This window comes from Neolamprologus brichardi, chromosome 9 (genome assembly GCF_056152115.1).
Source record: "Neolamprologus brichardi isolate AB-2024 chromosome 9, ASM5615211v1, whole genome shotgun sequence".
Taxonomy (NCBI): domain Eukaryota; kingdom Metazoa; phylum Chordata; class Actinopteri; order Cichliformes; family Cichlidae; genus Neolamprologus; species Neolamprologus brichardi.
Genome location: NC_142112.1, coordinates 20227744 through 20244551, shown reverse-complemented (window position 1 = coordinate 20244551; position 16808 = coordinate 20227744). Strand labels below are relative to the sequence as shown.

The following is a 16808-nucleotide window of genomic DNA, read 5'->3' as shown; positions in this document are numbered from 1 at the left end:
GGCAGCATATGACCTTCTGGAACTTCCACATTTGTTCATTACGGGCTTTTCAAAAGGAAAAATTACATAGCGTTTATTAAGTATTATATCAGTTTTATATAATTTTAACTTATATAAGTCGAACTAAAACAAATAGGTTAGATTCTTCCATAGTCCCTGTTTCTTAATGGTTACATGGCTAAGACACAAAATGTTCCTTGAATATCTTTAGTACTGTCTTTGATGTGCATCATTACGCTGCGAATGTCTGAACAAGAAGAAGAAGACGAAGAAACTGCTATTAAAGATCAAACACTCTTTATTGAACTCAAGAGAACTAAAAGCAAAACATGTGGGTTAAGGTTTTGCCTGTTTGCGCTGATAATCAATTATCATCGCCGTTAAGTTCAAAACATATATCGAGGGTGAAGTTATGCATTTTAAAGTCTGAAAATTAAAATCCAAAAACAACAAACCATCGGTAGAGTCACTTGTTTGCCCTACGGGATGCGAAGTAAAAGCAGATGAATTCTTCTTTGAGGCCTCAGTAGAAGGCAAGCTGAGCTCAGCAGCTGCTCATAATGTCTCACATGAAGTGATCCACAGCAAGCGCTCGATCACGAGGCGATTCGTGATTCACTGTGCGAGCGCCGTGGGAGCAATTTGATCAAACAGACATACAAAATAAAGCAACTTCACAACAAAATAGAATTGGCAGCAGGTTTTAGCTGTAACACGTCGTTCTGTAGAAGCCATGGTAATGTAAACAGGTAAACATAAAAATAACTTAAACATAAATAGATCTTACATGATTTGAATGCATGTTGGACCGCAGTTGCACACTGCAGGGTGACGCTCGTTTCTGCCTCCTCATCCTAAACATGTTTTTCTTGCAAACGAGCAAATGACTCACACTTCATCAAACATGCATGTTGTTGTGTGCATGTGTGAGGGGAGGTGTAAGCTTGTGCGTTAAGCTGCTACTGCTGCACAAATACTTGGAAAGTCTGGCTTTTTTTTTTAAATTTCAAAACAAGTTTTTTTTTTCCGACCAAAATTTTTCTGGGTAAGTGAACACAGCACCATTTAAATACAACATTAAAAAAAAAAAACACCTGAAAACGCTATTAAGTCCGATTTCGTGCAGCAGCAGTCAAGTTTTTCCTCGCAGGTTTGTGATAAGTAGTGTGAGGCAAGGCCAAACGGCTCAGCACCTTGAAGGCACGCTGGAATAATAAGCCAATTATCTTCTTAACTTCGTCCCAGGTGTTTTTCAGATATAAATTGATTTTTCATTTCACGCTGCTTCGCCCACTTAATGTCTAGTGCATCGATGAAAACTCAGTACGCATCAGTCAAGCTGTTTGGTCTGGTCTTCGCGCATGCCCAAACGGCCCCTTCTAAAGCTCATTTTGCCCTAATTCACCTACGCATATACGCACAGACGCATGCATGTGCTTTAAAAACTACAGCCCAACACTGGTTTCAAATGTATAAAAACAAAACAAAAAAACAACTCAAATATCAAATTGAACATGAAAATCTGACATAAGACTCAAGTGTTTGGCAAAGAAACAAACAAACATGCTGAAGCCCGCACGAGTAAAGGCTCGCAGATTCACTCATTCCAAATCCAAAGAAAGCTGCCGTAACGATGAAGATGAAGAAGATGGCGATGATGGCGTCATGATTTCCCCATCATGCACTGAGAAACCCCTCGGTGCCCTTCCACAGAAAGGAATGTCCCTTACAATCGAATGTCATAAGATTTAAACGTAAAACTCTGTATTTTACACGTTTATAATGCGACATACGAGACGTGTGGCGCCACTCTTATATAAATATGAAATTTCTAATTTGCTTTATGCGTCTGACACTAAATAAATCTTTTGAGAAAAGGGAGAAAATAATACCGTATTTACAAGGTGACTTTTGGCATCCATATTCAGTTCTATATTACCACGACATGAATTATGTGACAAACTGGTGCATCCGCAGTTTGAAACAATACAAAATACAAAGAAGAAGAAGAAAAAAAAGAAAGAATAAAACAAAAACAAAGGTTTGGCATGTCGATTTGATCATTTTTGATATAAGATTTTTGTTAAAATATAAAATCAAAACGCAACAGGGACTGGCAATAAACCTTTGCTATCACACGACCCAGTAAGTATAATTATTTGTCATATACAGTATTCAAAGGACTCCTGAAAACTCCCAAGCACGATACAAAGAAGGACAAGCCGGTTAGTATATACATGTACAGTCTCTTACAGCTGTGCTCAGTTGAATAAGTGTCCCTTCCTTCTCTTTCTAATACTCTGGATATATATAAAAAAAGAACAAAACAAAAGGATTTCTGTACAGTCTTCCCCATTTCCCCAACCTTCCCTGGGAGATTATTGTCCTTTTGAATAGCCAGTCCTCTGTCCATTCTGTGATTGGCCTTGACTTAAACCACCTCTATCTCTGTGGCATCGGATGATCTGAAACATTGCTTTCCCTCTCTCAGAGTTCTTTCTGATTGGCTGTTAGATGAACCATTCCTTCTTTGATTCGTCGATGGTTTCTGGGTTGTCGGTGCCGATGATGGCCGTATCCGCTGATTCCGCGGCCGACTCCCCGCTGCCCTTTGCCTCGTTGGTGTGGTAAGTGCCTTTGTGACGGAACATGTAGCGGATCAGGAACACCAGAGTGCATAAGATGGTGAAGATCACCACTGCGATAATACCTGCAGCAGAGACAGAGAGGCTTTTTCAAATACTGCTACCAACCTGCTCCGACCATGAAATTCAAAGGCAAACACAGCTTGGTTCTGCCATCTCTTTTTTTTTTTTTTTTTCTGCCTGTCCCATTTGGTTCTTTAGCCGTCAGAATTGTTGTCTGAAGACCAACAAGGATACCCAATGGATTTATTTTGCCAAATGGATCATCATGGCATTGCCGTATTGGTCCATTTGATCGACCTTTGTTTTTATTATTTATTTTATTTTATTTTCAGTTGTTACAGACGGGACAGACATGAGTGAGGGATAGGAAAGGGAGAAAGAAAGAGGAAGGAAAAGAAAAACAGAAGGGGAGAGGGACAGTGAGAAAGGGGGGGAAAAAAAAATATCTCCGGGATCACCTGTTGAGAGAAAAAGAATAGAAAACAAGCAAAAAAAAAACCAAAACAAAGCAACATACTATACACAACACCATCGCATTAATCTAGCTAAGTGTAAACAGCAGTAAATACTAAATATTGAATGTTGTTGTGCAGCACGCAGGACAGACAGCGCACAATGTCCTTTGAAGTAGCAGCCAAGAAAGGTGTGATTTAAGTCTACAAACAGTGAACACCTGTGTGCACACCTGTGTGGATCGGCGCGCTTGTATTCAAATGGTTTCCCCATGTAATGGTCTGCAAGAGGATGTAGAGAGCCATAGCCCTGTCCCCCAGGGCATGAAGCAGGCATGGAGGAGATCCAGGCCCCAGACATCCAGAGGCCCCAGAGTGCAAGAGCCCAAGGAGGACCACCGGAGGGGCATCCGTGCCACCTTCATGGGAAGGGCTGAGGATCCCCAGACGAGGGGTCACCCAGTAGCCACCGGGCAGAAACTAGAGGGGGCTGCAACGGCGTGCCCGCCGGCTCCGCCGGCAGCCAGCTGTGCCAGAGTGAACCGAGCCGCAGGCACAGAGGCCGGAGGCCCGAGGGCCCTCCGCGCCCCGGAAGAGGCCTGACCGAGCAGCAGGCGCCAGGCCCCGCCAAGTAGCCACCGGGAGTGAGCTGGCACATGACCTGAGCGCCCAGCCCCGGACACCAAGAACCAACAATGCACCGACCCCTGAGGGCATCAGTCACCGGCAGGGAGTGTGGTGAGGGGAGATAGGCCTCCACACTTGGAGGGCCTGGGAGTTCCCAGAGAGGTGGAGTCTAAGACCCGACCTGACATATAGACACAGACAAACAGGCACACACAGACACAAACATGCATTCCCACCCTCATGCACACATATACAAACACTCAGCACTCACCCAACGTAGGAATAAACGTAAATGGACATGTACACACAATCACACTCCCCAAACATACTCTATACCCTGGGTCCAGGTATCCTCGCCCCCAGAGGGGGAAACGGCACCCAGACCCACGAGATGTTACCCTTCCCTCCGGGGTGGAGGCAAGCAGACCGCCCCAGGCTCCGCAGCAGCAGGGAGGCCAATCGGACAGCCAGCATCTCTTCCCAGCCCCCCCGCCCCGATGGCTAGCAGAGAACGGGGGTGTGTTAAGACCCCATACCCTCCTCCTCCCGCTCAAGTGTAGTGTTGCTGCGTGTTGCTCTAAAGTGTATTTAAAACAAGGGAGAGCATGGTGCTGCTGCCAGAGAGCAGCAGGTGTTAGCACGGCCCCTCCCGAGATTGGTTCTGCCATCTCAACTGGGAGATTAATGTAATAAAAATGTATGTAATGCAATGTTTGTAATGTAATTAGAAACATTAGTGAACTGTAGTCTGTTTTTGGTAGTTTTTGGACAGAAAAAAGGAATTTGACTGTCACTTGAAAAGTATTAAGCAGACGTTTTTAATAGTTAACTATGATCAGAATGACTGTGATGTAGCAGCTCATCCGGGTCACGATCCATCACAACCACTGGTTATTGTAATGTGTGAAGCACAGAGAGCAAATAAATAGTAAATGGGGCACTTAGCACCAGAGATGGGCAGTAACGCCTTACTTGTAACGCGTTACTGTAATCCGATTACTTTTTTCAAGTAACGAGTAAAGTAAGGGATTACTATTGCAAAAACGGTAATTAGATTACCGTTACTTTCCCGTAGGAACGCTGCGTTACTGCGTTACTAAAAACGTGATTTTCTTGCGAGAATGTCTCATGACAGTGACGTAAGCGAGTGTGATGTTCGTGACAACAGCTGTGTGCAGATCAACAATGGATAATATATCGAGTGCGGGAGAGAGTATGAGCGTGCAGCGTTTAAAGCGTGGAAGTACTGACCTTATTTTGAGTTTGATTCCGTAAAAAGTGACAAAAACATTAGTGTCCGCTGTGCATGGGAAGAAAACTTCTTTTTACAGCGAAAAAAACCCCCTAAACTTCCAAGCAAGCACCGAGTAGCTACGACGTAATGACAAACTCACAGAGAAACTGCGGTATCCTTCCACGGATAAACCTCCGCCTACTCTACTCCTGCTTTACAGGTGAAAATAGAGCAAAAGGACCGCTAGTCTTTGACTTTATTTATTTTCTGCTGTGTTTTACTTGCATCTGAAGGAGTGAGTGTAAACACAAAAAAAAATTTTGCTTCATGCATAAAGTTAAAAGATTAAAACTAACAAAACAAGTTTTAAAAAGAGACTTTTCCATTTGATTACATTTTGTATGGTGGATTATGTAGAAAAAGTAGAATTGGGCTGAAAGATCTATCGCTTTATCACCTATTCAGGTTGTAAATCATGTTTTTAAAAAGTAACTAAGTAACTAAGTAATTAATTACTTTTGAAAATAAGTAATCAGTAAAGTAACGGGATTACTTTTTTGGGGAAGTAATCAGTAATTAATTACTGATTACTTTTTTCAAGTAACTTGACCAACACTGCTTAGCACTCAAGGCAATTTCTTCTACAAGCCTCATTCACCCAATCACACACACATTTATACAAGTGCTTTTTTTTTATACCAAAACTCGTCTAACATTTACACACACTCCAGCGGATGCATCAGGTGGCAGCTTGGGGTTCAGTATCTCGCCCAAAGAAACTTTGACCTGCAGAGTAGAGTACCCAGGGATCGCCCCATTCTACCTCCTGAACCACAGCCGTCCCAAGCGATAAAGCCCTGCTCAAATGTTTTTGGGCAAGACACTTACCCCTCCCAAAGTAAAAGCTAGTGAAGATCAAAAGGTGCTACATAAATGCCAACCATGTGGCTGTAGCTCAGGAGGCAGAGAAGGTCACCCACTATGCTGCAGTCTGCATGCCAAGCAAGCTACAGCAAGATACTGAACCCAGAGTTCCATTTATTAGAGTTTGACTGTCAGATAGAAAGTACTTAGGCTATAATTAGAACTATATAATAAATTATTAATAAACTCACTGAAAACTTTAAAGACCTCTTAAATGCGGAAAATCAATTAGCAATAAAAAAACCCCCCACGTTTAAGCACTTTTAACTTGATGATATGATAATGGCACTTTGTACCTCCAATGATGGCAGAGTCCCTGTTGACTCCATCGGGAATCACTCTCTCCTCATTAAAGGGGAACACTGCATCTAAACAAAGAATGAGAGAAAGACACAAAAACAAGCTGAAACAACAGTGCACACAGAAATGCCCAGCAGATCAGGAAAGTGCCTTTTATATACGTACGATCTCTATCAACACAGAGCATAATGGCGTCTCTGATGTCTTTCAGCAGTTAAAAGTCAAAAGGAACGATTGGTTGGAGAACGTTTGCTAATTAATAATGACAGGATTTTTATTTTCTGTACTAAAGCAAAAACAGAATGCTCTGTATTCATCTCTGGCTCGCTTTCACAGCGTGTCTTTGTCCTGTCTTCCTTCCCTCAACCCTAACCGGTCGTGGTAGATGGCGGCCCGTCCATGAGCCTCGTTCTGCTCGAGGTTTCTTCCTGTTAAAGGGAGTTTTTCCTTCCTGCTGTCACCAAAATGCATGCTTATAGGGGGTCAGCTAGATGCATATAAAATTACTACTGATAGATAAATAAATATATTACTACACCGTCTTATGCATTTCATGGTTTTCATTAATCATTCATCGAGCTCAAGCAGTTTACACGCCTGCTGCCACCGTTTAATTGCAGTAATATTCCCTGGATGTACAATGAGTGGATATGAAAGGAGTTGAGATGAGTGGAGGGTGTGGTGTGTAATAAAAGAAAGAAGTAAAATGACATTGCTGAAATTGCCAATAACTTCTCTCAGCAGAGAGCTGCCAACTCTCTGCAGGCTTCCATAATCGAGCAGTTCTGTGCAAAGACAACCTCAATATGCATATTTTAACACAGGAAAAACATCACCCTGCTATGAGCCCGTCAGCTATTTGTAATGCAGGCTGTACTGCCCATAGATCTCCTGGGAAGTCACAAGCATGAGTAAGAATCAGTTTTAGCGAGCAGAATCATGGCCTGAATGCTTTGTTGTGCCAAACACATTTATTTTGCCAAGACGACCACTACAGTGTCTCTGTAGGTGCCTCTTGTTATTCTTCTTGTTTCGTTGTATTATTTTATTTTATTATTCACATTATTATCAGAGTGGGTATTACGCTGGAGTGGACAGGAGGTGAGGGCCAGGTGGGGGAAAGTCAGTGGAAGTCAGTGGAGAAATAGAAAAAGAAAAGGGAAAGAAAGGGGTTAAGGCCCAATCTAAATCAATAATTTGAACCTACATAGTTTCAGGCAAATTAAACAATAAGCCAGAAAATACAGATAGAATTTTTCTCTACTCTATTATTTTTTTGCTCATATAGAATAAACATGCTAGTCCACGTTTTGGAGAGCCAAAGCATGAAATCGACACGCATGCCAGCAGGACGAGATACTAGATTTAACGTCAAGAAGTCACTAGTAAGCAAAGAAGGTATGAAGTACATTCCAGGGTCCTTCTATGCAAAAAACGATTAAGCTAGGTGGCTAATATGTATTTACATGTACAGTGTCCAGTGATTATTGGTGACCACCAGTGCTACCTCTCAGCCTCCTAGTAGATGCATCTATGGTATAAATGTGAAAATCCCAGGTGATTTTCAGATATGTTAACCTCTGACGTTGATCTCAAGGTTGAGGTCAGTAAGATTTGAACTTGTCCAAGAATTGTAATAGATGCACATATGGTATGGATTTTAAAAAATACTACGACGATTGGTTCTCAAGTTATCGTAGTCGTATAACTGGGTATCCACGCCGCCCGCCTGGCAGGGTGACGGCAAAACCCCATCAGCCTTTTTATGGTGTGACCCATCATTGGGTCACACTTCAAAAATACAATATTTTAAGCTTTCAATTTTTTTCTTTTAATTTAAGTTTGCTTATAAGCTCCTTACATGGACTCGCTCCAGCCTGATTGGGTGAGTTCATCTTGTTAAAACTGAATTTTAGTGGAAAAGTTACCAGAGCCTCTACTAGAGGTAGTGAGATTATAATAATAATAATTCAGCTGCTATACATCAAACAACAGCTAAAGAGGGACCACATCTGTGAGCATTCATTTTATGCTAATTATGTATTAAGTGTAATATTTCATGGTGTACGCCTTCTTATTTATTTGCTTTGTATTTTCGTATGCACCATGGATTTTTATTTATTATTTATGGATTTTTATGTTGTAATTTTATGTATTTCTTATCTGGACTATATTGTTGAGCATTGTCTGGTGGTGTTTTTTTTCTTCCAATATTTATTTCTTATTTATTGTTTTGAAATTTAAATCATGGTTACCTCTGCTGCCTGCATATGCTTGGATGTAATTGGATAAAACTACAATGTATTTAAAAACATAATAGAAAGGTGAGAACACAGAAAAGTAAACTGACAGAAACGGGAAAGGATGTCATCACCAACAAAAAGAAACTAACGCAAAAGAGTCGACTTGGCATCGCACAATCATTACAAAAGTGGAAGGATAGAGGGAGGTCTCGATGTGTTATAGATCTGAGCTATCTATAGAGAACCTAAGGCAACATAAATAATAATCCACTTTGTAGACGGATGGCTGCGAGCTGACTTCGAGTGAGGACCTGGAGTCGAGATCGATGGACTGGATCAATTTCAGAGAGCTCAACGCTCCCAAAGGCACAGTTGGCACGGAGCCTGAGGAAAATGGATGCTTCCAGAATGATGACACTAAAAATACTAAAGACTGCCGCTGGATATATCATTAGTCTGTGTGTGTGTGTGTATGTGTGTGTGTACGGACATGTAAACACACAAGTCTTAAACTAGCATTTCGAGGATACTTAATGAACTCTTGCTCTGCTGTGAAGAAAAACTTGGGGCTATAAGCTCTCCTTTACCACCCAGAACTAACACATCTGCATTAACTGTTCAGACTGCACAGCGTTGCTTTTTCTTATCAGTGAGAAAAATGAAAAATCAACCTGTTGGGCATGTTCCACTCACCTGTTTTGTCCAGATGCCAGGGATCTGTTGCAGCAGACATTGGTGGGATAGTGAGAGGTGATGCCCCGCAGTTGGACTCCACCAGTTTACCCTGGTAAGATGCAGGTGACGCAGCTGCAGGCTGCTTTTCTGTTGGCGTTGCCTGAGACTTTACGGCTGTTCTGAGTGCAGACTTGAGTGGGGCGATTCCGTTGAACTCCACCCGCGACAGGCAGCCAATAAAGCCTGGGGTGTTGTAACGCTCGATGATGACTGGGTCTATGTGTCCAGTTTCTGCACAGAGACAGGATCGGAGAGAAGCTGTCATCACCAGATGACTTTTAAAGAACCTATCTGTTGAATGTTTACTGAGACAGGTTAGTTATCTGGAACTACAACTTGTAATTAGATACTGAGAGAAGAAACATCAGGATCTCTACAGATGACTACAGAGCTCGAAATAAACAATCGACAGACACAACAAACTCCACATACAGTTCTGAACAGTCAAGCATTTGTAGGCGTCAGTTTTTGCTGATGTACAGACAAAATAAACTTTGCAAGTTCAATACAGATTAGGAATCCACACAAGAGAGTGAAGGCGAGGCGGAGGAGGCAGAGGAGGTAGGAAGCAGAGGAGGAACACACACTGACCTCTAATGTCAAATTAGAAGATGAATAATGAATTACAACCCCCGCTGCTCTCACAGGCTTTGTTTCTCTGTCGCGCGCTGCTTTTCTGCAGTCACTCTTTTATTCATGGGTTGATTTAGCAGCACAGCAGTGAGGTGATATTTCATATTCAGCATTTTTTTTATTTTGGTTTCAACCGAGCACGAATACACATTGCTCATTCTGCTCTTTGTAAGCGGCACTTATAATCATATAACAAATGTTTATCACACTTTTGTGTGTACATACGGATGTTGAAAGCCCAAACAAGGGTTCATTTCTCTCAATCTTTTTAAGGCCATTGCAATGTAATCCGTATATAATCATAATCACATATATAAGTTAAAATAATGATAAAAAGCTAGTTTTCTCCTTGTTGTCCACTGTGCTAACACATGACAGAAATAATTTGTAATAATTGCCATAATTTGGAGGGTAGGAAATTGCCTGAGGCGTGATTACTGCCAAGGCAATTCTGATAAATTCAGATGTTTAAAAGCAGCAATTTGTGCACTCATACAGCCGCCTCTCAGTCCAGCCCCCTCTCGCTCTCTCAGTCCTTTGATTTTCATCCCCTTTTGTTTTTCAAACGAAAAGTACTTCAACACACAGACTCACACATAAATCAGCGCCTGAACTGCAGGTGGCCCGCCGAGCTCGGTCCAGCTGGGCCAATATCTTTGTTCAATCTGTGGATTTTGAGGGCTGTTTGTAGGTTGCACACGGCATATTTTCACGAGTGGAGAAATATCGATTTTTTTTTTTTAACCCTAACAGTTATTTGGAGGCGACTGAGCAGTTGTTTGTTTTAGCGCCCATATGGCCCAAGGTCAAGCGTAAAAAAACAACAAAAAACACAAAAATTCACTCAAAAAGGTCAGGTTATTCCAATAAAAATCACCAGAACAACGTAATAGTACACCCACGCATGAATTATAACCCATGTGATGGAAAACATCATGCAGGAGAAAAAGCCCTGCAGATATTAAATCCCTTTATTGCAACACATAGCCAAGGCAGAGAAAAAGAGCCTTGAGACACAATCTGCAGACGAGTCTAGACAAACTCCCTGTTATCTCCAGTTCTTACGTTAAACCTTATATCAAATCTGCACACTAAAACTGAAAGGCCAGTCTAATGCAGAAGCTAAATCCCTTCGGCATGACAGTACACATTAATGCCCCCATAATATAAGAAACAAATTATAGGTGCAGACGCACACTCACACACATATCCTCAGAGAAAATGGAAGAGATGCTTTTTTTTTTTTTTGTCTGCAGGCTGCAGACAAAAAAACAAAAAATCCCTCTAACACCTACAGTTCTGTGTAGACATGAAATAAACTTTCTCAGACAGCCTCCATGCTGGCACAAACCTGGAAAGGTAAAACAACAACAACAAAAACACACAAAAAAGCTGCCATTGACACTTTTGTGAAGAGGAAACATGTACTACCTCTACTTGTGTGTGTAGACAAAGCCAGGTTTAAATTTTAACATGCATGGCTGCAATGCTTCTGCACAACCATGCCACACCCAGAGGAAAGCGCAGGACAATCCCACAGATGAACAAGGGATGGCCAACTACAGTGCTCTGTGTATGTGTGTGTGTATGCACTGGTTTATTTAATGAATCCTGTTATGTTAGATGGGGTTCTGAGTATCTGGACATGGCTTATAATGCAATTCTCTCTCTTTATTCCATTTTCATGGGTCCAATACAAGTATGTACTGTACATGTGTGTGCTTGTGCACTATTGATTGTGCTACCAGGAACAGAGCCAAGCACTACGTGAGTTTTCTTAGTATTCAGCTGAGCAGACCTCCTACAGACACTTGCACTGTTTGTATTCTGTGCAGTTTGTCTTTGTAGGTGGAAAACAATAATTATGCAGACACTGGATGGGCTAGACAGTTTTGTGTTGAAGGTATTCAATTTTATACGTGTACAGACGCACTCAAACTGAACTGCAGCTCTGCATCCTTCGGTCAATTCTCAGATCAGAGTCTCTCTTCACACCTTGAAAATGCCTCGGATGGTGAAACTGTAGGGATTTGCATATGCGTGGGGGTGTGCAAAATAGGTGGAGAGACAGGCACAGGATGGAAACAAGGGCCTTGCAGTATTAAAGTAAACACAGCCAGCAGATTACTGATAACACGTAAAATGAATATGAATGAAGCTCTTTCTCTCCTGTGTGCCTGAACATGTGTTGATCACTGCAGAGGTCTGTGCGTGAATACTAATAGGCTCTCCATTGGGAGGCTCCTCTCCACATAATGCCATATGCAATGCACTGAGAGTATAGCTGACAAGCTTCCCTTACAAATCCGCATGCTTGTAGTTTAAACGATATGAACATTATTCTTAAACATCACAAATGATACACCATGCTTTCTATTTAATGTTAACGCGGCGACACCATTATATAAGTGATACTAGTACAGAAAACACTCCAGTGATTTTTACCTTGGAAGAAAACAACATTTGTGCATCAGTCAGCTTCCTGTATTTGGGTAAACCTTAGACTCAACTATATCATTATTCTATCAAATAAAATCATGCAGTATCTCAGGTCAGGGAAAACTGAACATTAGGTAACCAGAGATTTCTAATGGGTGGTTTGCTCGGCTCCAGTGCTTAACAACACATTAATACGTGATCATTAACAAGTAATATCACCTTGTCAGAGCCAGTCACCACAACATCGCGGCTTGTAATCGCTTCTTTAGCTTGCCCTGATGGCGTCTTATGGAGCTTCCCAGACTAATCAATAAAACATGGGCACAAACAAACAGCTTTCCACACACTTAACATAATTAGAAAACAGAGGAGCATAATCCATTATGCTTTAGACTGAAATGATTTAATGTAGCATCATACGATACACAGAGCGTGTGTTGTATTGTCTCATGTATCATATAAGCCACCCTTATAAATATACCTAAAGACATGCTCGCTAGTGCACACGCATACACGACTGTAACAAGGTCAGCATGTTGATCAGATGCGACTGGTGATATCGTATGCATAATTCAAAAGGTGAGGGAGCACATAAAGCTGCGAGGAGAGGCCTGCTGTGACGATAATGGGTAGGTAGGGGATGTGTTTTGAGGTGGAAGAATTGCCTCAAGAGGAGAAAAAATAGGAGAAGTTGGATGAAAAAACAGAAGGCAGGATGGAGACGACTGCAGAACTAGTAGTGAGGGAGGGTGTGGCTGCCTCTCCAAGAAGAAGTGGTGGTAAGTGGAAAGGTGAGAGACACGAGGGGAAAATAGGGTGTGGGAGAAAAGTCTCTGATCTGAGCGTGTGTGTGTGTGTGTGTGTGTGTGTGGGGGGGGGGGGGGGGTGAGTAGGAAAGAAATGGGGTGACAAGAAGGGTGCTCAAATGAAGGGGTGGAGGAGATCAAACACAGTTGCCATGGAAACAAATGGAAGCTGATATAAGGGTGACAGAAGGAGAAAATAGGGGAGGTGGGTAATGAAAGTATGGAGCATTTGAGACGCATCAAAAATAACACTGATGTGAATCCACAAACCACACCCTTTGAACCACACAAACACACACATGCTGTCTGGTTGTTGGTCATGGCTGATGCAGGGAGGGTCAGAGAGAGAGAGAGAGAGAGAGAGAGAGAGAAGTGAAAATTAAATCATCTTAAATTTAAGGAGAAAAAAACATGTAACCTTGAGCACAGCTGCTTTTTGAGTTTTTGGTCCTTGTGCTCTGCAGTACTTGGGAACTGTAGTACTTTTGCAAATGCGATAGTCTCCCGTTCATAGGAGCATTAAAATAAATAAATAAACAAAATGAGCTGCAGTAAATGGACACGTGTAAAAAGGGCATTTGTGATGTAGAGGATGATCAGAGGGGTTGTAGAGAGAAACAGGTGAAGACCATCTGTGTTTTTGACATGGCAAACGCACCTGTGATGGCAACATCTGCCCATACTGACTACACACACGCAGACACGCACACATACACACACACAGTCATATTCATCTGTTCCAAATCTAGCTTTTTGCTTCATTAGGATGTTTGAGGTGTACAGACAATGAGCCAAAAAACACAGCCATAACAGAAAACACGCGTTAGCAAACAGAGCAGGGAAAAAAAAAATTAATACCAGGCTCTCTGTGACAGCTCATTTCTCCTCCTGTGTATTTTCCCGCAATCCAATTAATCCAGCGGGTGGATTTCCTTGTAAATTCGAAAGCATCAAAAATTGCTCAAAGCATGAAAAAGAAAGAATCTACCTCGCTACCTCTGCTGCAAATTCAATTTGCGGTTCATATTCAAATGACTCACTCTGAACTGTAGAAGCCTTGGCACACTCAAGCACAGGGACTAACACAAACAAATGCATGCATCAGAGTGTAGTTACCTATGTGGAGTTTGCGTCTACAGGCAGTCTGCTCAGCAAGCCTTCTTCTTCTCCTCTTCCTTTATATGTTCTTTCTGCCTGTTATGTGGATTTTCATAGCACAGTACCACACTGGCAAGCACTTCTCTCTCTTTTGCCCGCTCTCTCTCTCTGCACTGCAGTCCCACCCCCACTCTGAGACAGCAGCTGGAGAAAACCTGGATCTGGACTTATACTGGCCTGGATTAGGACTCCCCGGTACAAGTACAACTAAGGGTAATAGCCAGAGGACAGTATGATGTCATCCTATCACACACAAACTGCAGGCACCAAAAAAGGCACACTCAGATTATAGAAATGGAGACAGACAGCAGCCTCATCTAACACTAAGTTTCCCCAGCGTCAGGGTGTCTTGTGCATCCAAATGTAAAGAGCAAAACCCAAAAGGCAATTTCTGAGATGCTTAGAAGAGAGGAAATTGATTGCACTTCATCCCGACATGCTTTAGAAATTGGCCAACAGCATGCATAATCAGCAGTCTTATGTAGAACTGGGTGCTGAGCCATCAACCTTTCCACAAAACTGTCATCAGCAGGACAGTAGTTCAAATGATTTACTAGTGCACTGGTGTTTCAGTATGCTGCAATGTTATGACCACTTCTTCCACACAGCTTGAACTGTGTGAGGCAGACTTCTTGTCATTTCTTTAAGTAGACTTAAGACTTAAAGATGGTATTGCACGGTGGATCCGATGGTATTAATAATTCCATCAATGCTGACAAGATCCCACCGACACCACTGAAGCACCAAATCATGACAGCATTTTTTAAACATTGTTTGTACCTCTCTCCTGACATTTTCTCTCCATACTCATGCCGATTTGAGCCAAATCTTTCACATTTGCATTCATTTCATTTCATTTATTTATTTGTTTCACACATGGTTCAACACTATTTCATTTCCGACATACAAATCCTCCTTCCCATTAATATAGCACTGCAGCCATGGGTGAAAAGGAGCAGGAAGAAGAATAAATTCTTATTAGCACCTGCCCCCTATTTGAATTCTAATTTCTCTTACAAGTGGGCACCAACAACCCAAAAAGCACTCTAACATTTATCAATATGTAACAATGCAAAACAAAACAACAAATCAGTATAATCAACAATATACAACACTACTAGATGGAAAAGAAACATTCCACTCCATAAGCCCCGTTGCCACTGATCTTCATTCCAGTTCTTGTGTAATTTTCACACCTCTCCATGTTTCTGTTCCTCGAGAATGGCTTCTTGACAACCAACCTCCCATTGAAACCATTTTCTTGTGGGATGAATAAAGTGTCTATTTATTTCTCACGAGTCTTCAGTGATAGATCAACAAAAGGTCTTAATATATCTCTCATGCCCCTTGTCTTTTGTACGCCATTTGTCCAGTATCCTCAAATCGTTTAAGGACACACTGCACACCCTGCCAAATTATGCCAAGTTTTGGGCTGACAGTTATTTGGGAATCACCTTGCTGGTGCAAAAATACTGTTTTATACCCATCAAACTGTTCTACATTTGTCAATTTTCATAGATTCAGCTAACAATATGCGAACAAATGATGTGTTTTTGCAACAGGCTGATAGTAAAAAAGTGACTAAAATTAAAATTTTAAATTGATTCCTTGAGTCAGCCACAAGAGCTATTGAACAAGACCACTTTAAAAACTTAAAAGAAAGTCTTTAGTTGGAAGAAAAATGTCAGGACATGGCGCTGGCTCAAGAGTTCTGCATTGCACCATATTATTTTCTTGTAAATCATTAAATGTAAAGGAAGTTAAACAAAGTGAACATCAACTTTATCTGTATACTGATAAACTTGGAGCACAGATAAACCTGTTTTTATGCAATGGTGCTTACATAGTAACATGACTAATAAACTTTATTTATATAAACATTTCCTTAAACTCCATACAACAGACTTACAGACACAGCAACTGTCTCACATCACATCTTGCTGAAAACAGCTAATAGGAGAGTCCAAGGAGATTTATAGGGAAAGAACAGGTCCATTTTGAAATAAAACTATGTGAAAAAGTAGACCAGTGTCTGCAAATAACAGCTAATAGAAGGTATTTTCAGCTGCTCTCTTATTTCCCAAAGGGCCGCCACAGTGGCTGGATCTGCATGTTTGATTTGGCACAGATTTTATGCCAGATGTCCTTCCTGATGCTACCCTCCCATTTATTTGGGCTTTGGACTACAAGTACAATAGCATGTAGGCTGGTTCTGCCTCCCATCTTTCACATGTAAGGCTAATGGGTTAACAACTACACCCATGGAGTCACTTCAAATAGAGGCTTCTTCAGAATAAAGCCGTCACATAAAGAAATGGCAATCTTTCTTAAATCCAGTGTAAAATAATTGGTATCACCTTAAGGGAGGGACACATTCATTCAGTGCGGACAGTGAACAGAAAAATAGAGGCCAGGGGGATAAAGAATAGAAGAGAGAAATCAGAAGTTCAGACTGGTACTGATGCACATGTCCTTTACAACTAACCCTCAGGGTTACAATCATCTCTCTATGATAGTACTTTCACACTGTCACAATTTCTAGTGCTCTCTCTTTCTCTCTCTGACTTTGCCTCTGAATCTATTCCCTTAGAAAGACTCACACACGGTCC

The 16808-nt window shown here is 41.6% G+C and overlaps 1 protein-coding gene across 2 annotated transcripts in view; it reads right to left on the bottom strand.

Annotated features, from left to right (window-relative positions):
* Positions 1-280: 280 nt before the first annotated feature.
* The window catches only part of cntnap2a (contactin associated protein 2a), a 379160-nt gene continuing 362632 nt past the window's right edge, over positions 281-16808 (bottom strand). The window contains exons 24-26 of one of the 2 annotated variants that reach the window (XM_006794675.3): positions 9122-9394; positions 6182-6253; positions 281-2710 (exon numbers count right to left, since the gene is read on the bottom strand). In XM_006794675.3, coding sequence (XP_006794738.3) covers positions 2511-2710; positions 6182-6253; positions 9122-9394 — 545 coding nt within the window. In that variant the 3' untranslated portion in view covers positions 281-2510. The other variant, XM_087846090.1, reaches the window with a different exon arrangement.